Here is a 23,465-nt window from a genome sequence, read left to right on the forward strand (position 1 = left end):
CTCTGGGTTATACCTAGCTTAGCATTCTGAGTGCTGCTAGATCTGTAATGGAGAAACATGTTAAAATGACAGCATGCAAACCAGCAAGTGACAGAACGCTGGAATCAGAGTCTCAGCCTCTATGTACTGCTACTCACAGATTTCATAGCAAAAACCGGGAACTGTGATTTGTGTTGTTGAACCAAGAGATCACAAATATAATTTAGTAATAAATAATTTGCATAGAATCAAAAAACAGAACAAAACATATTTTATTTTGTACTTCGATTCACACAAAAGTGTATAATGTTAAGCAAATTCAAGGGCATATTGCCTATAGCTATTAACTGGATAGTTACGAAGTGGAATTAACACTGCTAATGCATTTTTTATATGATGCAGCTTGGAGAACAAAATGGTACATAAATGGCGTTTATCTGTGTAGATACATAAGTTGAGGCCATTGTATTTACTCATGCTGAAGGGGCCATCTAAAAATAGGGCATTTTCGGAAGAAAGAACCAGTGTGTAGCAGAGAACTGTCATCACTGCCCATTTCAGCTTCTACTTCACTCTGTGGTCTTTTGTCCAGCTTGTTAGTTTGATCATAAATTCAAGAATTTTCCAGACTCGTGGTGTAAATTAAATGTACGGACTTTTTTTTTTAATTGGCACAGAACGAAACAGGAGAAGTGGAAGGCAACACTCTGTTTCCACAAGGAGAATGGTTGCCTTGTATGACTATGATCCAAGGGAGAGCTCGCCTAATGTCGATGTTGAGGTAAAGCATGTATTTTAATCACTCATTAGAGCCAATGTCTAATTCTACTGACTGAACAGTCATTCTGGGTTCACTAATGAATGTAATTCTTATCTAGCACCGGTGACTTCAGCTGCACTGACCAACTGAAGAGAGAGCAGGTGGAGGATGTCAAACCTCTAGCTGCTCACGCCAACCATATTGACATTTATGATTTGTTACCAGCACAGACAACCAGAGAGCTCAGATTAATCAACAATGATTGTGGAATCGGCAAGGCAAGGGGGCTCCCTTTGTCACCCCACTGACAGATAAACATTGCAATTTTTTACAAAAAGGAGGAAAGTTTTTTAACTATAACAATTCCTTGTTTATTGTTTACATCTATCATAAAAATATTTAAATAAGCAAGAAAAGTGCAAATACCTACAAAACTGCACGTAAGTAACAAGGTAGTATATGAACATTTGCAACAATAGAACAAAAAGATACGAGTGCATAAGTATTTTTATATATACATATGAAAGACACAGTGGTCATAAATACAGTACGTATGCAAACATAAGAGTATCATGTTATGGGTATATAGTGAAAAATATAACATGATACTCTTATGTTTGTATATGGATTTATAACCACTTTGTCTTTCATATGTATATGTCTTACCCCAAAAGAATGCCCGCCTGCTGAAAAGTGCGTCAGGATAGTGGCACTGCAGAAAAAGTTAACGTATTTTTTATATCTTATTGTTTGCTTCAACACACAAAGTTGGAAAACTCATGTTTCTACTGCAGCTTATTGAATTTCTCAGAAATCTGCTGTTACTAGGTTATATATTGTACTACTTATTTAATATTTATTAACTACTAGCTGAAGAGCCTGGCGTTGCGCGGGCATAGTAACTAACTGTGGTTAGTTATAACAAATTATAATGATTATATATAAAGCTGAGTGCATAGCCCCGCACACTCCACATAGCCACACTCACTGTAATATTCCACATCATCCCATCAGCCAGAGCTACCGGACTACTACCCCTAATATCCCACATCATCCCGAGCCACTGGACTGCCCCTAATATCCCACATCATCCCGTCAGCCAGAGCTACCGGACTACTACCCCTAATATCCCACATCATCCCGTCACAGCCAGAGCTACTGGACTACTACCCCTAATATCCCACATCATCCCGTCAGCCAGAGCCACCGGACTGCTACCACTAATATTCCACATCATCCCGTCAGCCAGAGCTGCCAGATTACTACGACTAATATTCCACATCATCCCATCAGAGCCACCGGACTACTACCACTAATATTTCACATCATCCCGTCAACCAGAATCACCGGACTACAACCTCTAATAGCCCACATCATCCCGTCAGCCAGAGCCACCGGACTACTACCCCTAATATTCCACATCATCCCATCAGAGCCACCAGACTACCCCTAATATCCCACATCATCCCGTCAGCCCGAGCCACCGGACAACTACCCCTAATATCCCACATCTTCCCATCAGCCAGAGCCACAGGACTCCTACCCCTAATGTCCCTGTAATGCTCGCCATGTCCGCCATGTCTGTTTTGCCTTATGACCCCTGGAGCGGTGTGCACGCGCATCTCATGTCTGCTATCCTGCATGTTCCCTAAAGCAGTGTGCACACTCACCTCATGACTGTTGAGCTGCGGGATGCCTGCGTTTCTGCTCTGCCTTCTGTGATCGTCTCGTCATGTGTAGAACCCCTGATCATGTGTCCTTCCTATGCTCCAGCATAAGCTGGTTCTGCAATCATCTCTGCATGTCTGGAACTCTGATCATGTGACCTGCCTAGGTTTCAGCACTGGTTCTGCAATCATCCCTGCATGTCTGGAATCCTGATCATGTGACTGCTCCCTGTGATCCTGGAGGATCTGAACTGGAAGTTCTTCCCTGGTCCTGACCCGGAAGTGGAGGTGCTATGCCCTATATCAGACCGCCCCTTCCTATGCTCAGGGCCTGAGTATTGCGTTGCTTCCCTGCATGGCTGCTTGGTCTGCTGAGTTGCTCCCTCTATTCTGTGCCCTTGCACTCTGCTCTGTCGTGCGTCTCTGCACACGCTCCGTGCTCGCATTCCGTCTCTTGTCTGGTGCTGTCTCGTGTTGTCCTTCGTGCTTTGTTGTCCTCTCTATGCTTCCTTGTTATGCTACGTTCTGTGCCTCTCCCTGACGTGTCTTTCTACACATGCAGGCCTCCGCTCTGTACCCTGTTTCGTGCGCCCTTGCACTTTTCGTACTAGGCTTTGCCGTGCTGTTTCGCACGCGTCTCTGTCCTGTACCTTTGCCTAGCCCTGCCTTGTGGCTCCATGCCCTCGTGCACGTGCCTGGTCGCCCTGTGCCTGCCTGTTGTGCCTCAGCCGTGCCGCCTCTAGTTGTGCTCGCCTGTGTGCCTCAGCTGTGCCCGTCGTCCAGTGCTATAGTGGTTACCGGCTGTGTGAGCCGCAGCTGTGCTGCCTCTAAGTCGTGCCCGCCTGCTTATGCCACCATCGGTACCACCTGCCGGTGCCCCAGCCGTGGTTTCCGTGCTCCCTTGCACACACGCTGGTTTTCGCACTGTGCCTTTTCGTGCTACTCTTGCACAAAGTCTTTTGCTCTTTGCTCTGCACCCTATCTTGCCTGTGTCCCTGGCATGCCTCTTGGCATGTGCAGACCACCGTTCCTGTACCTGTCCCTGGCGTGCCCTCTGTCCTTGTACTTTGTCCCTGGCATGCCCTCTGCACGCGCAGGCCTCCGTCCTTGTTCCTGGAATGCCCCATGGCATGCGCAGGCCTCCGTCTTTGTACTCTGTCCCTGGCGTGTCCTCGCACGCGCAGGCCTCCGTCCTTGTACCTGTCCCTGGCATGCCCCTTGGCATGCGCAGGCCTCCGTCCTGGGAACCTGACCCGGGCGTGTTCATTGACACGCATCATGTCGCTAACCTTATCTTGTCTCCTTGCATGGAATCCTGGTTTACTTTCGGATGTCCGGATCCTGCCGATCACCTACAGAGCTACAGAGTCTGATGTCCCGGTTGATCGTAGTCCTCTGTCCGGAGTCCGAACTCATCGTGCCCTGCCTACCATCTGCACGTACCATGCCTTGGACCTCGGCGTGCCCCTGCACGCACTTTGCCATGTGTTTCCAGTGTGTTTATGTTTGGTACCTGTTTGACCCTGAAGTGTTCCTTAATGAAGTTACTTTGAACTAACGTCTTGTCTCACCTTGTCTTGTTTCCCTGAGCCGGCCGTCTGTTCCAGCTGCTGTGGTGGCTCACCCCCTTGGTCTTGCCCCTGACACTCCCTGTATAGGGGCTAGATTCTCACTAGGTTAGCTCGCCCTAGGTGGGTGGGTGCCACGGCCCAGAGGGTCCACTCATTCAAAAAAGGAAAACGACTCAGCTTAAGCTGACGCCCGTCACAGTCCCACATCATCCCGTCAGCCAGAGCCACCGGAATACTACCACTAATATCCCACATCATCCCGTCAGAGCCACCGGACTACTACCCCTAATATCCCACATCATCCCGTCAGCCAGAGCCACCGGACTACTACCCCTAATATCCCACATTATCCCATCAGAGCCAACATTGTCAGGTTGGTGCTGATATACTGATTAAAATGATACCTGGGTTGGAGAAATCAGTCTTGTGTTTCTTTTTTTAATCTGTGTTTGAATTTTTAAGTTAATGAGGATGCTTCATGCCAGACAAAGAGAAGTTCCTGATTCTGGGATCCCCCTGCAGTCTGTGTCAGAGGGTGGTCTGTGTCGGCACGGTAATAAATTGTGTTATTTCCAACTTTACAGAAGAATAATAACACGATAGAAATAATAAGAATAATAGGCCTCAGTTACCATGACTGTCTACAAGGAAAAGTGTTGCTCTTAGCAACCAATCACAGCTCAGCTTTCATCTTTTAAACAGCCCTGGTGAAATGAATGAAATGAAAGATGCTTAGTGATTGGTTGCTATGGGAAACACAGGTGTTATGAATGAGTCACCGAGGAGGAAAAAACAAAAAGCAAGCTAAGCCCAGAAAACCGGAGAGGTTGGTAACTAGCGGATTGCAGACCCCTGATCCTATCCACAACTAGCAGTAGCCGTGGAGCGTGCCTACGGTGGTCCTAGACGCCTCATCACGGCCGTAGAACTAAATAAGCCTAAAGAAAGAAAGGGAAAATCTAAACTGCCCCAGAGCAGACCCCAAAGCAATAGACAGCCCCCAACATGTATTGTCGGTGAAACAAGATGAAAACACAGACACAGATAGAAAGATAGGCTGAGCAAACGATGGGGCCCTCACTAACTAGAAAGGACAGGAAAGAAAAGCTGCTGTCTGCAATCACGCAAAAAACCCTGCCAAAAAATGTCCAACACGTCTGATAGAAAAAGGCCCTGAAGTCGCTAGACTTCAAATCACTATATCAGCACTCAGGTATATTCTGAAGACAGAGCAAAAGAGATCAACTGATCAGAGACAAAATGGGGATTCAGCCCAGTCCCAGCCAGGGCTGGCTGAACACAAAAACTAAGTAAACCAGACAAAAACTCATATGAACAACAGCAGAGAAAACTTAGCTTTAGGAAGGCAGGAACCAAACTGGAAACCAGAAGCCACAGTCAGGAAAAATCACCAGCAAGAAACTAGGGAGTCGGCTGCCTTAAATCCAATCAGAAACTCCTGATGTCCAATCGCAGTCCTCTTCCTCAGGTGGCCGGTCTCTGCCATTTAGATCAGCTTCATTACCTCCCTTCACCAACAGAGGAAGTCCGGATAGAGAACTCACTACTCCTCTGTCAGCACAGCCAGCTCCATAACCCTCACAAGAAGCCAGAGGCAAACCCGAAAATGAGCTTACAACAGTACCCCCCCTTGAGGAGGGGTCATCGAACCCTCATCCACGCCACCGGGCCGATCAGGATGGGCCCGATGAAAAGCACGAACCAATCTATCGACATGAATATCAGAGGCAGAGACCCAAGAATTGTCCTCCTGGCCATAACCCTTCCACTTGACCAAATACTGGAGTCTCCGTCAAGCCAGACGAGAATCCAGTATTTTCTCTACCTCATATTCCACATTATCTTCAACCAATACAGGGTCAGGAGGTGCAGCCATAGGAACTACTGGCTCAACATATCTCTTCAACAGCGACTTATGAAACACATTATGGATCTTAAACGTAACAGGAAGAGCCAATCGAAAAGAAACCGGATTAAGAATCTCCAAAATCTTGTAAGGTCCAATAAATCTTGGCTTGAAATTTGGAGAAGCCACCTTCATAGAGATATTCTTTTTTTTTAAAAAAACAGTTATTTTTATTTAGGTTTCAATAGATTTTAAACAATAAACAGTGGATATCAATATACATGTAACAATTCACATATCTTGTAATAATACAATCAAAGCCATCCCCCCCTCCCCCCTCCCCCAAAACTCCTTATGCCGGGTATACTTGAGAGTCTTAGTAATCATATCACCGCCATCCAGGCGGACCATATTTTTTCGAAAGTTCTTTCACCATGCCTTCGCCTGTAAATGCTTTCCTCTAAATGCATTACCGTACGTGTCTGAGCAATAAATTCCCTCCTAGTGGGGGGTTCAGAATCCTTCCATTTTCGTGCTATTAGTTTGCGTGCCACATACAGCAACCTCGCTATTGCCACCTTGTAATGTTCTGAGACAGGTATCCCATACACCTCCCCCAAAACACACAGCACTGGATTCCTGTCGAGCGTACATGCATAAGCTCTCAATTTTGTTGATTACGACCAGCCAGTATGCCACCAGCCGCGGACACGACCATAACATATGTAACAGTCCGGCCTAGTCTGTGCCACATCTAGGGCAGCTAGAGTCTCCCCTCAAGCCCGCCTTGAATAGGACCAGCGGTGTTTTGTATGTTCTATGTATTACATATAATTGGGAGAGCCGTGCCTGCTCGCTTAGAGAGATCTTCGGGACATATTCAAGAATAGCCTCCCATTGTTGTTGTGAGGGTACCCACCTCCCTTTCCCATTTACTCTTTGCAGTGAGGTGATTGTCCCCCAGATAAGAGTGTAGTTAGTCATGATATATGCTCGATATAACTCCCTTTGTCCCTCCCTTCATACACACAAAGTCTAGTACAATGTCGCCCTGAACCGTCATGGCTCCCAATCTACACTGTGCCCTCCAAGCATGTCGAAGCATATAGTATTAAAACCCCCATACCGAAGGCAAATCAAATTCCTCTCTCAATGTCTCAAAGGTCTTCAGGTCTGTTCCACTCTGCAGCTGGCACACATATCTCACTACTTTCGCCTTCCAATTGCCCATTTGATGCAGCTTATTAAGTTCCGGCAGATGCTCATTGTCCCACACCGGTGAGTACCTAGTCAGCTCATCCACCCCTCTGATCCTTTTAATGGTGTCCCATACCTTCTGAATCATGCCTATGGTAGGATATGGTGCTCCCAGTTTCTTAAAGGTACCATCCTCTAGACCCTGGATAAGTGGGCGTCTCTCCGTCACATGTACCAGCACCTGGTGAGCTGCTCCTCCACAATCGAGCTCTCTCCACCCCCTGACATGCTGGCCCTGTACTGCCAAGAAATAGACCCATGGACTTGGTGCGGCCAGTCCTCCCTCTTCCTTCCCTTTTTGAAGAGTTCCAAATTTAATCCGTGCCTGCCTCTTGCCCCATATCAAGGATCTGAAGATAGAATCAATGCCCCAAAACCATTTTTTTGGTAGCCATATCGGCGAATTGTGCAAAACGTACATTAGTTGTGGCATAAGGACCATCTTAATCAGGTTAGTTCTACCCGTTACCGTTAAAGCCAGTTTGCACCATGCACCTATTTTCCCTTTAAATTTCTCTAGCAGAGGAACCAAATTCAGATCCGTGAATCGCAACAGTGGAAGAGCTACCCATATCCCTAGGTATCTAAACTGTGAAACTAGTTTCCCCCTCTCATCTATCTCCTCCGCTTCTATTGCTCTATCCACAGCCATGACATAAGACTTGTGCCAATTTATCTCGTCCCGAAATGCTTCCAAATTGTTTAATTACATCCATCGTGCACCCCAGTGTCTCTCCTGCACTTTCCAAAAACAACAGGATGTCGTCGGCATACAATGATATTTTTTCTTCCAGCTTCCCAAATTTAAATCCGACCACTCCCCTCTCAGCTCTGATCTTGGGCTCCACTGCCACCGCGAACAATAGCGGGGACAGCGGACACCCCTGCCTTGTGCCCCTATGCAAGTCAAACATCCCGGAATGTTCTCCATTCACCTTAACTACCGCCTTTGGGGATGAATACAAAAACTTCACCCAGGCCATGAACGCGGGGCCGAATCCCATCAGTTCCATGATTTTCCATAAGTATTGCCATTCCATGCTATCAAATGCTTTTCTAGCGTCCAATGACATCACTATTCTCCTGCCACCATTATCAGCAGGCAGTTGCATATTAAGAAATAATCTTCTTAAGTTAACAGCCGTGGAGCGGTTAGGCATAAAGCCCGACTGGTCCTCGTGTATAATGGTATGCGCAACCCCGGTGAGCCGGGTGGCCAGGATCTTAGCGAGTATTTTGACATCCATTGTCAACAACGAAATGGGCCTGTACGACTCCGCATCCATGGGATCTTTTCCCTCCTTCGGCAGAACTACTATCACCGCTTCCTCCATTGATCTCGGCAGTGCCCCGTCACTAAAGCCTCATCAAACACAGATTTCAATTTCGGAGCCAGCAGTTCCACTAACTCCCTGTACACCTCCCCAGGCAGACCATCAGCTCCCGGTGATTTGTTATTGGGCATAGACAGTATTGCACATTCCACCTCCTTCACACTCACAGGTTCTTCCAACCTCAACCTATCTTCCTCAGACAATTTAGGTAGTGAAATGCCTTCCAAAAAATTCTCCACATCCCCCTCTGTGTCCCATGCTCTCGAAGTGTACAGTGCCATGTAATATGCCTTGAAGACTTCCAGTATGTCCTTTGTGTCTGTCAGAGTCACCCCTGTTTGATCTCTCAGTTTATACACCCTGGAAGACTCTCTCTGTGCCGCAGATATCACCGCCAACAAGTGACCCACTCTCTCTCCTTCTTCAAAGAATTGGGCTTGCTGAAATGCCCTTTTCCTCTCAGCTTGCATCATGTGCAGTTTATCAACTGCCTCCTGAGCCAATTTTAGTCTATTGTGAGCTTCACTTGTTGGTGCCAAAATCATGTCTGCCTCCGCTCTTTTCAGGTCATCCTTTATTTGTTGATCTGCCAATTTAGTTTTGGTCTTACACCTCGCAATCTCACTTATAAAAAGTCCCCTCGTAAACGCCTTCATGGCATCCCATACCGTTGTGGCCTCAGTACTCCCTTCGTTCATTTGGAAGAAGTGAGAGATATTCTTTGATGACAACCAAACCATATCACCCACTTTAAACCGGGGACCAATGGTCCTATGCCGGTTAGAAAACCGCTGGGCCTTTTCCTGGGAGAGAGACAACTTATCCACTACTTGGTCCCAAATCTGCTGCATTCTCTCTACCACAGTGTCAACACCTGGGCAGGCTGAAGATTCCACTTGCCCTGAAGAAAATCGAGGATGAAACCCAAAGTTACAGAAAAAGGGCGACATCAAGGTGGCAGAACTAGCTCTATTATTTAAAGCGAATTCGGCCAAGGGCAAAAATGAAACCCAATCATCCTGATCAGCAGATATAAAACATCTCAAATAGGACTCCAAAGTCTGGTTTGTTCTCTCCGTCTGCCCATTGGTCTGAGGGTGAAACGCAGAGGAGAAGGACAACTGAATTCCCAGCTTGGAACAAAAGGCTTTCCAGAATCTGGAAACAAACTGAACTCCTCTGTCCGATACAATGTTCTCAGGAATCCCATGCAACCGAACCACCTGTTGTAAAAACAAGGGTACCAACTCTGAGGAAGATGGCTACTTTGGGAGTGGTACAAGATGGACCATCTTAGAGAATCTATCACAAATCACCCAGATAACAGTCATTCTCTGAGAGACAGGAAGATCAGAAATAAAATCCATTGAAATATGGGTCCATGGCCTCTTAGGCCCGGGAAGGGCATCAACAACCCACTAGAGCGAGAACAGGGTATAGACCGGGAACAAGTCCCACAGGACTGCACAAAATTCCTGATATCACGAGATAAGGCGGGCCACCAAAAAGACCGACTCACCAAATCTCTGGTACCAAAAATACCCGGATGACCAGCCAATGCGAAGCAATGAACTTCAGACATCACTCTCTTCCTCCACTGGTCAGGAACATACAATTTTCCCATAGGACAACGCTCAGGTTTGTCCTCCTGGAATTCTTCCAGGGCACGTTTCAAATCGGGCGAGATGGCAGAAAGAACTACCCCCTCACCTAGGATGGTAGTAGGCTTGGTCACAATAGGAGAATCGGCAAAAAAACTCCTAGAAAGGGCGTCTGCCTTAACATTCTTAGTGCCTGGAAGAAAGGAGACCACAAAATCAAAACGTGTAAAAAACAAGGCCCACCTAGCCTGTCTAGGATTCAAGCGTTTCGCCGACTCAAGGTAAATCAAATTCTTGTGGTCAGTGAGGACCACAACTTGATGTCTAGCTCCCTCCAACCAATGTCTCCACTCCTCAAATGCCCATTTCATGGCTAACAATTCCCGATTCCCCACATCATAGTTGCGTTCAGATGGGGAGAACTTTCGGGAAAAGAAGGCACAGGGATTCATTTTAGACGTCACCGGATCTTTTTGGGACAAAACAGCTCCTGCACCAATCTCTGAAGCGTCTACCTCCACCTGAAAAGGAAGTGAGACATCAGGTTGCCGCAAAACCGGAGCAGTAGTGAACCTCCGCTTCAGCTCCTGAAAGGCCGAAACAGCCTCTGAAGACCAATTCAGCACATCAGCACCCTTCTTAGTTAAATCAGTCAGTGGTTTAGCAATACCAGAAAAATTAGCTATAAATTTACGATAAAAATTAGCAAAACCCAAAAACTTCTGGAGAGCCTTCAAAGAAGTGGGTTGAACCCAATCATAAATGGCCTGTACCTTGGCCGGGTCCATTTCAATAGTTGACGGAGACTAAATAAATCCCAAAAATGAAATCCTCTGTACACCAAAAAGGCACTTCGATCCCTTAACATACAAGGAATTCTCCCTCAAAATCCGGAACACAGTCCGAACATGTTCCACATGAGAATCCCAATCCCTGGAAAAGATCAAAATATCATCCAGATAGATGATCAAAAATTTATCCACAAAGTCCCGGAAAATATCATTCATGAAGGATTGGAAGACAGAAGGGGCATTAGTGAGCCCAAAAGGCATCACTAGGTACTCAAAATGTCCCTCCGGAGTATTAAACGCCGTCTACCATTCATCCCCATGCTTGATGCGAATAAGATTATACGCCCCCCTGAGGTCAAGCTTAGTAAACCAGCAAGCACCTTTAACTCTGGAGAATAAATCAGAAATAAGGGGTAACGGATACTGAAATTTAACCGTAATTTTGTTGATGGAATGATAGTCAATACAAGGCCTTAATGAACCATCTTTCTTGGCCACGAAAAAAAACCCAGCACCTAAGGGCGAAGAGGATGGTCTAATATGACCCTTCTCCAACGACTCCTTAATATAAGATCGCATAGCCTCATGTTCGGGTACAGATAAATTGAAAAGTCGACCCTTGGGAAATTTACACCCAGGTCTCAACTCATAATACATCATAAAAATCAGCCAAATAGTCAGGAACATCATGCGACTGGGGAGAGGTGGAGAAAACAGGAGTGTCGCCAAGAGCACACCGACAACCCCAACTCACAAACAGACACAGATTTCCAATCCAAAACTGGATTATGGATTTGCAACCAGGAAAAACCCAGAACAATGGTATCATGTAAATTATGCAACACCAAAAATCTGCAATTTTCTTGGTGGTCTGGGGCGACCCGCATTATCACTTGGGTCCAAAACTGAGATTTTTTTCTTCGCCAAAGGAGTAGCATCAATACCCCTCAAAGGAATAGGCGTCCGCAGAGGTGTCATAGGAAAACCACAACGTTTAGCAAAATCCAAGTCCATTAGATTCAAGGCCGCTCCTGAATCCACAAAAGCCCTCGCAGAAAATGTGGATAAGGAGCAGATCAGAGTAATTGCCAAAAGAAACTTCGGTTGTACACCACCCACAGCAGATGTGTGTGCAAAACGTTTCTCTCGTTTAGGGCAGACAGAAATAACATGAGAGGCATCTCCACAGAAAAAACACAGCTTATTACGCCTTCTAAACTCCTGACGTTGCGCCCTAGACAAAACTCCATCACATTGCATAGGTTCAGACATTTGTTCAAAATGTGGCAGCGCCTCCCGTGTAGTCTTGCGTTCACGTAAACGCCGATCAACTTGAATGGCTAATGACATAGAATCGTCAAGACCAGAGGGAACAGGAAATCCCACCATAGTATCTTTTAAAGTCTCAGACAAACTCTTCCGAAAAAGAGCTGCCAATGCACTATCATTCCAGGGAGCAAGGACCGCCCACTTTCGGAATTTCTGACAGTATAACTCTGCAGGATCCTGACCCTGGTTCAATGCCAATAGGGCTCTCTCAGCTTGATCAATAGCATTAGGTTCATCATATAACAACCCCAAGGCTTGAAAAAATGCATCCACATTAGTCAAAACAGGATCTTCAGGTGTCAAAGAAAACGCCCAATCCTGGGGATAGCCGTGCAGCAAGGAGATGACAATTTTAACCTGCTGCGCAGAGCTCCCCGATGAGTTAGGTTTCAAGGCAAGAAATAATTTACAATTATTCTTAAAATTCAAAAATTTAGACCGATCCCCAGAACACATCAGGAGCAGGGATCCTTGGTTCAACAGCATGTGAATGAGTGAGATAGGCGGAAATTCCCCGCACTTCAGCAGCGAGCTGCTCCACACGATCCGACAATTGCTTAATCTCAATCAAGGAGAAAAAAAAAAAAAAAATCGTCCTACGGCCCCAGAAAAAAAAAAAAGAGAAAATATACATACAAAAAAAAAAAAAATCTGACACTTTTTTTTTTTTTTACAATTCTCTCCTGCTTTAAAGTACCCTAGAATCTGCGGTATGGCTGGTGATGCTGTTATGAATGAGTCACCGAGGAGGAAAAAACAAAAAGCAAGCTAAGCCCAGAAAACCGGAGAGGTTGGTAACTAGCAGATTGCAGACCCCTGATCCTATCTACAACAACTAGCAGTAGCCGTGGAGCGTGCCTACGGTGGTCCTAGATGCCTCGTTATGGCCGGAGAACTAAAGAAGCCTAAAGAAAGAAAGGGAAAATCTAAACTGCCCCAGAGCAGACCCCAAAGCAATAGACAGCCCCCAACATGTATTGTCGGTGAAACAAGATGAAAACACAGACACAGATAGAAAGATAGGCTGAGCAAACGATGGGGCCCTCACTAACTAGAAAGGACAGGAAAGAAAAGCTGCTGTCTGCAATCACGCAAAAAACCCTGCCAAAAAATGTCCAACACGTCTGATAGAAATAGGCCCTGAAGTCGCTAGACTTCAAAACACTATATCAGCACTCAGGTATATTCTGAAGACAGAGCAAAAGAGATCAACTGATCAGAGACAAAATGGGGATTCAGCCCAGTCCCAGCTAGGGCTGGCTGAACACAAAAACTAAGTAAACCAGACAAAAACTCATATGAACAATAGCAGAGAAAACTTAGCTTTAGGAAGGCAGGAACCAAACTGGAAGCCAGAAGCCACAGTCAGGAAAAATCACCAGCAAGAAACTAGGGAGTCGGCTGCCTTAAATCCAATCAGAAACTCCTGATGTCCAATCGCAGTCATTTTGCAGGGCTCTGGCAGTGCTTCTCCTGTTCCTCCTTGCACAAAAGCAGAGGTAGCGGTCCTGCTGCTGGCTTGTTGCCCTCCTATGGCCCCCTCCAAGTCTCCTGGTGTACTGGCCTGTCTCCTGGTAGCGCCTCCAGCGTCTGGACACTAGGCTGACAGACACAGCAAGCCTTCTTGCCACAGCTCGCATTGATGTGCCATCCTGGATGAGCTGCACTACCTGAGCCACTTGTGTGGGTTGTAGAGTCTGTCTCATGCTACCACTAGTGTGAAAGCACAACCAACATTCTGTGGCCCCACCTGCAGAACCACTCCTTTTTTGAGGGTGTCTTGATAATTGCCAATAATTTCCATCTGTTGTCTATTCCATTTGCACAGCATGTGAAATTGATTGTCAAACAGTGTTGCTTTCTAAGTGGACAGTTTGATTTCACAGAAGTTTGATTTACTTGGATTTAAACTCGGTGGTTTAAGTGTTCCCTTTATTTTTTTGAGCAGTGTATATATACTGTGAGCCCGGCACTGCCCGGGTATAGTAACTAACTGTGGTTAGTTATAGCAAATTTTAATTATCCTCCATCCCATAGTCCCATGCCCATATACACATCATACATATCCACGATCCCATAGGCCCGTGCCCATATACCCATCATACATATCCTCCATCCCATAGTCGAGTGCCCATATACCCATCACACATCCTCCATCCCATGCCCATATACCCATCATACATATTCGCCATTCCATAGTCGAGTGCCCATATACCCATCACACATCCTTCATCTCATAGTCCCATGCCCATATACCCATCATACATATCCTCCATCCCATAGTCCAGTGCCCATATACCCATCACACATCCTCCATCCCATGCCCATATACCCATCACACATCCTCCATCCCATAGTCAACCATTATGAGATCATAATGAGCGGCGGGGCTTGCAACCTATGATGACATCAGCGTCGCCATGGCAACCATTATGACATCATAATGAGGGGCGGGGCTTGATACACACACACTTTTTCCCCATTATGTAGATAGGGGCAAAATTGTCAGGTGAATTGGAGCGCGCGGGGTTAAAATTTCGCCTCACAACATAGCCTAGGACACTCTTGGGGTCCAGACGTGTGACTGTGCCAAATTTTGTGGCTGTAGCTGCGACGGTGCGGATGCCAATTCCGGACATACACACATACATACACAAACTTGAGCTTTATACAGTATATTAGATATATATATATATACATACAGTATATATATATGTATACAGCTTTGGCAAAAATTAAGAGACCACTTTCAAATGTTCAGTTTGTCTGATTTTTCTCTTTATAGGTATATTTTTGAGTAAAATGTAAATTGTTCGTTTAGTCTATAAACTTCTGACATGTCTCCGAATTTCCAAGCAATAAATTTTGTATTTTTTTTCTGACAAAGAAAAATGGTAAAAATTAAAAAACAAACCCTGTGCTTTCAGACCTCAAATAATGCAAAGAAAACAAGTTCATAATCATTTAGAAACAACAATACTAAAGTTTTAACTCAGGAAGAGTTCTGAAATCAATATTTTGTGGAATAACCATGATTTTTAAAAACAGCTTTCATGCGTCTTGGCATGCTTGCCACCAGCCTTTCACACTGCTTCTGGCGCAAAAATTTAAGCAGTTCTTCTTGGTTTGATGGTTTGTGACCATCCATCATCCTCTTGATTATATTCCAAAGGTTTCAATGAGGTTCAGGTCTGGAGAATGGGCTGCCCATGACAGGGTTTTCATGTGGTGGTCTATTAAGTTTTGCAAGAGCTGTATATACATATATGTATATACTAGATTAGACACTTAATAATAAATAATAATCTTTATTTATATAGAATCATAGAATCGTAGAGTTGGAAGGGACCTCCTGGGCCATCTGGTCCAACCCCCTGCTCAAAGCAGGATTCGCTAAATCATCCCAGTCAGATGTCTGTCCAGCCTCTGTTTGAAGACTTCCATTGAAGGAGAACTCACCACTTCTCGTGGCAGCCTGTTCCACTCATTGATCACTCTAACTGTCAAAAAGTTTTTTCTAATATCTAATCTGTGTCTCCTCCCATTCAGTTTCATCCCATTGCTTCTAGTCTTTCCTTGTGCAAATGAGAATAAAGTTGATCCTTCTACAATGTGACAGCCCTTTAGATATTTGTAGACAGCAATTAAGTCTCCTCTCAGTCTTCTCTTTTGCAAACTAAACATTCCCAAATCCTGCAACCTTTCCTCATAAGACAGGGTTTGCAGACCGGTCACCATTCTGGTCGCTCTTTTCTGAACTTGCTCCAGTTTGTTGATGTCTTTTTTAAAATGTGGTGCCCAAAACTGGACACAATATTCCAGATGAGGTCTGACCAAAGAGGAGTAGAGGGAAATAATGACTTCACGTGATCTAGACTGTATGCTTCTGTTAATACATCCTAGAACTGCATTTGCCTTTTTTGCTGCTGCATCACACTGTTGACTCATATTCAGTCTGTGATCTATTAGTATACCCAAGTCTTTTTCACATGTGCTGTCACTTAGCCCTATTCCTCCCATTCTATATATGCTTTTTTCATTTTTATTGCCCAGATGTAGTACTTTGCATTTCTCCGTTAAAAACCATTCTGTTAGTTACTGCCCACTTCTCCAGTTTATTTAAATCTTTTTGAATCCTCTCTCTCTCTTCTCTAGTATTAGCTATCCCTCCTAGCTTTGTGTCATCAGCAAATTTAATCAGTTTACCCTCAATTCCTTCATCTAAATCGTTGATAAAGATGTTGAACAATACAGGGCCCAGGACAGAGCCCTGTGGTACCCCACTTGAGACATTCTTCCAACTGGATGTGCAGCCATTTACGACCACTCTTTGGGTCCGATCACTAAGCCAGCTATGAATCCACCTAACAGTTGCCTTGTCCATTCCATACTTAGTCATTTTTTCAATAAGGATTGTATGAGAGACTTTGTCAAATGCTTTGCTGAAGTCAAGATATACTATATCTACAGCATTTCCTTGATCCACCCAATCAGTGATACCGTCATAGAAGGAAATTAAGTTAGTCTGACATGACTTATTAGTTACAAACCCATGCTGACTCTGTTTGATCACTTCATTCTTATCCAGGTATTGACTTACATGTTGTTTAATAATTTGTTCAAAGATCTTTCCTGGTATAGAAGTCAGACTCACCGGCCTATAGTTGCCTGGGTCCACCTTCTTCCCGCCAACATATTCCGCAGCGCTTTACAGTTTAACAGTTTCAAAACACAAGTCATAAGTAACAACGTTAACAATACAATAATTAAAGCAAAATAAGACGACCCTGCTTGTGAGAGCTTACAATCTACAATGAGGTGGGGAGATACAAAGTACAGGTGTGTATTTACAATAGTTTATTTACAATGTCCAGCCATCTTGAGGGAGTGAGGGATGGATGGAGATAGTGAATGGGCTACACATGCACACTTACACATAGAATGACTTTGATTAGTGAGCGTGATAGGCCGCTCTGAACAAATGTGTTTTGAGGGAGCGCCTGAAACTATGCAAATTGTGGATAGTCCTAATTTCTTGGGGTAGAGCATTCCAGAGGATTTGTGCAGCACGGGAGAAGTCTTGGAGTCGGGCATGGGAGGTACGGATTAGTGCAGAGGTTAGTCGAAAGTTATTTGCAGAGAGCAGCGGTCAATTAGGCCGATAGACAGAAATGAGGGAGGAGATGTAGGGGGGTGCTGCACTGTGGAGAGCTTTGTGGGTGAGATCAAGTATTTGAATTGGATCGTATAATGAATGGGCAGCCAATGTAAGGACTGGTGAAGATCGGACGTGTCCGAGTACCGATTAGCCAGATTGATGACCCAGGCTGCTGCATTAAGTATGGACTGGATTGTGGATAGTCGAGTAACGGGGAGGCCAATTAATAGAGCATTGCATTAATCCAGGCCGGAGTGGATCAGTGCTACAGTGAGGGTTTTTGTTTCCATGGTGAGAAAAGGGCGGATTTTAGAGATGTTCTTTAGGTGTAAGTGGCAAGAGCGGGCAAGAGATTGTATATGGGATGTGAAGGAGAGATTGGTGTCAAACATAACACTCAGACAGCGCGCCTGCTGCCGAGGTGTTATTGTGGTGCCACCCACGGAGAGGGAAATGTCAGACTTAGGGAGGTTAGTGGACGGCGGGAGCAGAAGAAGTTCAGTTTTGGAGTGGTTGAATTTCAGATAGAGAGCGGACATGATGTTGGAGACTGCAGACAGACAGTCACTGGCGTTCTGTAGTACAGCGGGGGTAAGGTTGGGGAATGACGTATATAGTTGTGTATCATCAGCATAAAGATAATACTGAAAGCCAAACCTGCTGATGGTCTGTCCAATTGGGTCTGTGTAGAGAGAGAAGAGAAGGGGGCCAAGGATTCAGCCCTGAGGTACCCCAACAGCGAGAAGAAGAGATGACGTTGAGCCAGAGAACAAAACACTGAAGGAGCGGTCAGAAAGATAGGAAGAGAACCAGGAAAGAGCAGTGTCCTTAATGCCTAGTGACTGGAGCCTAGAGAGTAGGAGATGGTGGTAAACAGTGTCGAAAGCTGCAGATAGGTCGAGAAGAATGAGCAGACAGTGGTGACCATTACATTTTGCTGTCAGGTCATTGGTCACTTAGATGTGTGCAGTTTCATTCGAACGTAGGGGCAGAAGCTGGACTGTGAAGGGTCTAGAAGGGAGTGAGTGGAGAGGTAACGGGTAAGGTGGGAGTAAACTAGGCGCTCCAGAAGTTTAGAGATGAAGGAGCGATTGGAGATTTGTCTGTAGTTTGTGCAGGATGGGTCGAGAGTGGGTTTCTTTAGTAATGGAGTAACAATGGCGTATTTGAAGGATGGGAAAATGCCCCAGGAGAGGGAGAGATTAAAGATTGCAGTTAGATGAGTTGTGACAGCTGGACAGAGAGACTGGAGGAGTTGTGAGGGAATGGGGTCGGTAGTGCATGTGGTCAGATGAGAGGAGTCTGGAGACTTCTGTGATGGGATCAAATGTGGAGAGTGAGCCAGGGGAGAAGCAGGAAAGGATGTGAGTCACAGTACTTGGTGGTTGGGAGCAGATTTCCTGATGGATATTATCTATTTTTTCTGTAAAGTGGGAGGCCAGGTCATCAGCACAAATGTCTGTGATAGGGGCTTGTGCTTTCGGCCTGAGGAGGGAGCGAAAGATGTCAAAAAGTTTCTTGGGGTTGTTGGCTAGTGAGATCAGGGTGGTGAAGTAGGTCTGTTTGGCAAGGTGAAGGGCAGCCTTATAGGTTCTTAACATAAATTTGAAGTGGATAAAGTCTTCTGGTGTGCGGGTGTTTAACCATAGGCGATGTGAGCACTTATTATATATATATTATTTATTATACAGGGCTTTGCGTGTGGAGTGAATGTGGCTATACGGAGTGGGTGGGGCTTTGTGAAGTGGACGTGGCTTGATACACACACATACTGTACATACACTCACTTTTATACATATAGATGGGCTTCTTAGCTACCTGCTGATATCTTCTACTATACTTTGCCATGAGCATGCTCCATGCATTATGTACTTTTCATTCTATAACTAACCTAGCATAGTTTGAGGTGCCATTTATTGGTCAGTTTGCTGTATATCACACGATTCCAGTGGTCCACAACCTTTCTGAGCTTGAGAGCCACATTCAGCTCTTGAAGATTATCTTGAGCCACGTTCAGCTCTGAGAGAGGGATGCGAGCCACATCCAGCTCCCATCCCCCTCACAATAGTGGCAACCAAAGCTTGTATTATGGGTACAATGACAACCAAAGCTTTTCCACAGAAATCACTCAGTCAGTACACAAAAATGCAAGGGTTCTCACAATACCCTCTTTCAGTATTCTCCCATCAAGCACTCCCGACACACTGTCGCATCCAGCTTCAAACACCTCCTCTGACAGGCAGTATCATACTTTCTCAAGCGTACCATACTTAAATTATCTTTAAACCCCTAAGACCAGAATATGTGCATCCAGATCTACACTTTTGTGCAGGGCTACTCACAACATTCACCATTTTGGGGTGTGCTCTTCATACCTGTTTGCTAGACGTGGGACTAATGCACCAAGCTGGCAAACAGCCGCAAACCACAATTCATGGGAACGTGAGCCACATGTAGCTCCCAAGCTACAGGTTGGGCAACCCTGCCCCAGTCCATATTATTTCTACTTTTAACCCTTTCACGCCAGAGCCGGTTTTCACCCTTGTGATCAGGCCAAGTTTTTCAATTCTGACGAATGTCAATTTTTGAAGTAATAACTTTTTGTGCAAAATTGTACTTTATGTTAGTGGTAAATTTAGGATATTTTTTTGCATTTATTTGTGAACATATAGGAAATATAGTGAAAATTTTGAACATTTTCCAATTTTCAATCTTTTAATTTTTTTTGCACTTAAACCAGAGCATTATATTTCACAGAATAATTAAAAAATAACCTTTACCTCATGTCTACTTTAATTTAGCATCATTTTTGAAACATCATTTTTCGGTAGCAAGGGTTAACATTTATCAGCAATTTCTCATTTTTCCAACATTTACAAAACCATTTTTTTGGGGACCACATCACATTTGAAGTGACTTTGAGGGGCCTATATGACAGAGGATACCCAAAAATGGCACCATTCTAAAAACTGCACCCCTCAAAGTTCTTAAAACCTGATGCACATGAGTGGGGACTTGTTTTTTTGTGGGAGTTGAAGCTTTTAGTGGGAACATTTTGGATCATCCATAATGGATCAAAAAATGGTTTTGCTTAGAGCTAATGTCACAACTCTGTGACATTCCCTTGCCCTAATTCTAGGGGCATCCCATCCTGATATACATGGCCCCCCATCCTCATCCTCGTGTGTACATGGCCTCCATCCCCATCCTGGTTTACATAGCCCCCATCCCCAACCGTGTATACATGGCCCCCTTCATGCTGTACACATATAAAAGTCCTGTTCTGATGCCAGCAGCTGATTTCACTGTGTAAGCAGCGCATGATGTTACTGCCATGTGCCCCCACTTGCCGAGGTGAGCTGCTGGAAAATTCACTGCTCCACACACCTGGGATTATGGGTGTGGGGAGCAGTGAATATTCATTCATAGCGGGCACACTCTTAGCCGCAGCCTTCTTGCAGCAGCTGGGCGATCACTCGTGTCTGCTATTAAAGAAAATTAATATTCACTGCTGTCTACTCCCATAGTCCCTACCATCTCTCATCATTGGCTTCAGTGCACAGAGGTGGGAGGGACTATGGGCTTGTGGAGCAGAGAATATTCATTTTCTTTAACAGCGGGTGCACGTGTTAACTTCAGCAGCTGGCTTCTGCCTCCTGTGACCTGCTCCTCCACTTCTGCTGCTCCCCCATCCACAGCCACATAAGGTACCTCCAGACTATAAGACACCCCCCCACTTTCCTACAAAATTTAAGAGGAAAAAGTGCATCTTATAGTCCAAAAAATACGGTGTATCAGGTTTTTATGTTTTATGAACTCAGTTCACCTTTCTGACATTAACATGAGTGCCATGGAATATTTTCCCACGGCACTTGCCCTGACATCACATAGGTGAAGTGAGTTCATTAGCTGTGAACTCGCAGGACCTGTCTGACGGCACCGCGAGCAGAACTTTCTCACACTCACGGTGCCCTCAGACAGGGAATACGAATTCACAGGGATACAGTGAGCACGGTGCTCAGTGTCTGCTGGATTACAGGCTGCATGGTTGCATCATGCAACCGTGCAGTCTGCCATCTAGACAAAGCAGAGCTAGCCCTGTCTAGAGACAAATGGATTAGCAGTATCTCTGCAGAAAAGTGAAGAATATTGTTGTCTGTTTTCTTTAACTTTTGCAGATGACGAGGGCATAGGGGAAATGGGCGAGCTCATAAGTATGGTTTAATTAAGATCTATTAAAGGAGTCTGTGTCATTCTTTTAATTAAAGGACTTTTTTCTGGGTGTCTGTGTTTTCATACAATGTGACTATGGGGTTAGTAATGGGGGCGTCTTATTGATGCCTCTCCATTACTAACCTCGTGGCTTGATGTCACCTCACAATACAAAGGTGACAGCAACGCCCCAACTATTACCCCTCTTGCCACCACTACAGGGCAAGTGGGAAGAGTGAGAGTAAGTGCCAGAATTGGCGCATCCAAGAGATGTGCCTTTTCTGGGGCGGCTGAGAGCTCATGTTTTTAGTCTGGGGGGCCAGTATTCTTCCTAGGCTATTAATATAAGCCCGCAGCTGTCTGCATAGCCTTTGCTGGTTATTAATTTTAGGGGGACCCCATGTCATTTTTTGGGGGGTCCCCCATTTTAATAGCCAGTAAAGGCTAATTATACAGCTGATATTAATAGCCTGGGAAGATCCATGGGTCTTACCCTTCCCAGGCTATAAACATCTTCCCCAAGCCATGGGCTTTCCCTCTGATAGTTACAAAAATTATGTGGGAGTCCACATTTTTTTTCAGAAAAATAATCTTTTTTTAAATACGTGCACAGTAAGCTGCACACACACTGTTCTAATTGTAAATGTCACTGACATCTATATATCTTCCTATTCTATTTGTATTTACTGTATGTAATCCATCTCCTCTATCTTGTCGGCTCCTGCAGTGATTTTACAGTACACGGCAGTTGAAATTGCCGGCTTTTCTTCTATCTTTGTATGTAAAATATATACATATATATGTGTGTGTAACTGACATCTATATATCTATGCATTCTATGTGTATATATCTATTCTATTCTAATTGCTGGCTTTTATTCTATTATACTGTATATATATATATTTCCTTTGAAAACGATGTGTAAATGAAAGAGAATTGCTCTATGTAAAAGCTCATGTTAAGATATCATTGCAATCGAATAGCAATTGCACTGCATTTGGATGTAAATCAGAGGCTAGATGTGAAAAATCGTATTGTACTTGCATGACACTCGCATTACACTTGTGCGACTCTCGACAGGGAGACTCTGACTGATTTTCGCACATTTAGTATGACTCTGGCCTATCAGTTTATGTCTTTATATGTGTGAACATTTGTTTGTTTAATAAATATTCAAATACAATTTAGTATACAAGTGATGGCATATCTGTCAGGTTTATGTTATCCAGCGTGAGAGAATGATATCTCATAATCTGCGAGTCCTACTTTCTTCTGCCCACATAGGTTGATTGACAATAGGATTTCCTCATGCTTTTTGCATCTAATGCTAAATTAAATTAGCTGGCCAATGTTATCATGCTTTTGGATAGATAAATGTAATCATTAGCAATTAACAATAATTAATTTAGTAATTAACATTTCATTTATGTGGATGGAGTTTTGAAAAGCCTATCCACATTTAGCAGAAAAAAAATCTAGGTGGAATTCAAACAAAGCTCGAAATGTTCAAACCACAGCATGTCCAATCTAATGCAGAAAAGCCATTGAAGCATTTGTAATCAAATCTGTGACACAATCATCATGCAAATCATGTGGTGAAAAACTGCTACTTTTGACTTTAGGAGTTTTACTAAAACTAAAGTCTAAAAATATAGACCTAGTTTTTGGCATAAAATAAAATGCTTTATGATGAAAAATTTGAAAGTCAGAAATTGGTTAACAATTTGATCTCTGGTCCTTTTGTAGGCGGAGCTAACATTTTGCACAGGTGATATAATTACTGTGTTCGGTGAAATTGATGAAGACGGATTTTACTATGTAAGTAGTGGTTTTTAAGCATTCATACTAATGTGATTTACCAGACTGTTAAATATACAAGGAAAAATGTACCAGGTCTACTTTACACCTTGTATTTTCTAAGCACAGAGGTCTAACGTTT

General features: G+C 44.4%; 1 protein-coding gene across 18 annotated transcripts in view; it reads left to right on the plus strand.

Annotated features, from left to right (window-relative positions):
* The window catches only part of RIMBP2 (RIMS binding protein 2), an 813,871-nt gene that overhangs the window by 765,120 nt on the left and 25,286 nt on the right, over positions 1-23,465 (plus strand). For all 18 annotated transcript variants that reach the window (XR_012222753.1, XM_073557052.1, XM_073557055.1 and 15 more), the window contains 2 exons: positions 657-760; positions 23,273-23,344. Coding sequence is in view for 17 of the 18 variants with exons in the window: in XM_073557052.1 (XP_073413153.1) it covers positions 657-760; positions 23,273-23,344 (176 nt within the window). In the remaining variant the exon portion in view is untranslated. The remainder of the gene's footprint in view (positions 1-656; positions 761-23,272; positions 23,345-23,465) is intronic.

The sequence above is a fragment of the Dendrobates tinctorius genome, unplaced genomic scaffold, assembly GCF_039654945.1.
Source record: "Dendrobates tinctorius isolate UK_male_01 unplaced genomic scaffold, ASM3965494v1 ptg000243l, whole genome shotgun sequence".
NCBI classification, from domain to species: domain Eukaryota; kingdom Metazoa; phylum Chordata; class Amphibia; order Anura; family Dendrobatidae; genus Dendrobates; species Dendrobates tinctorius.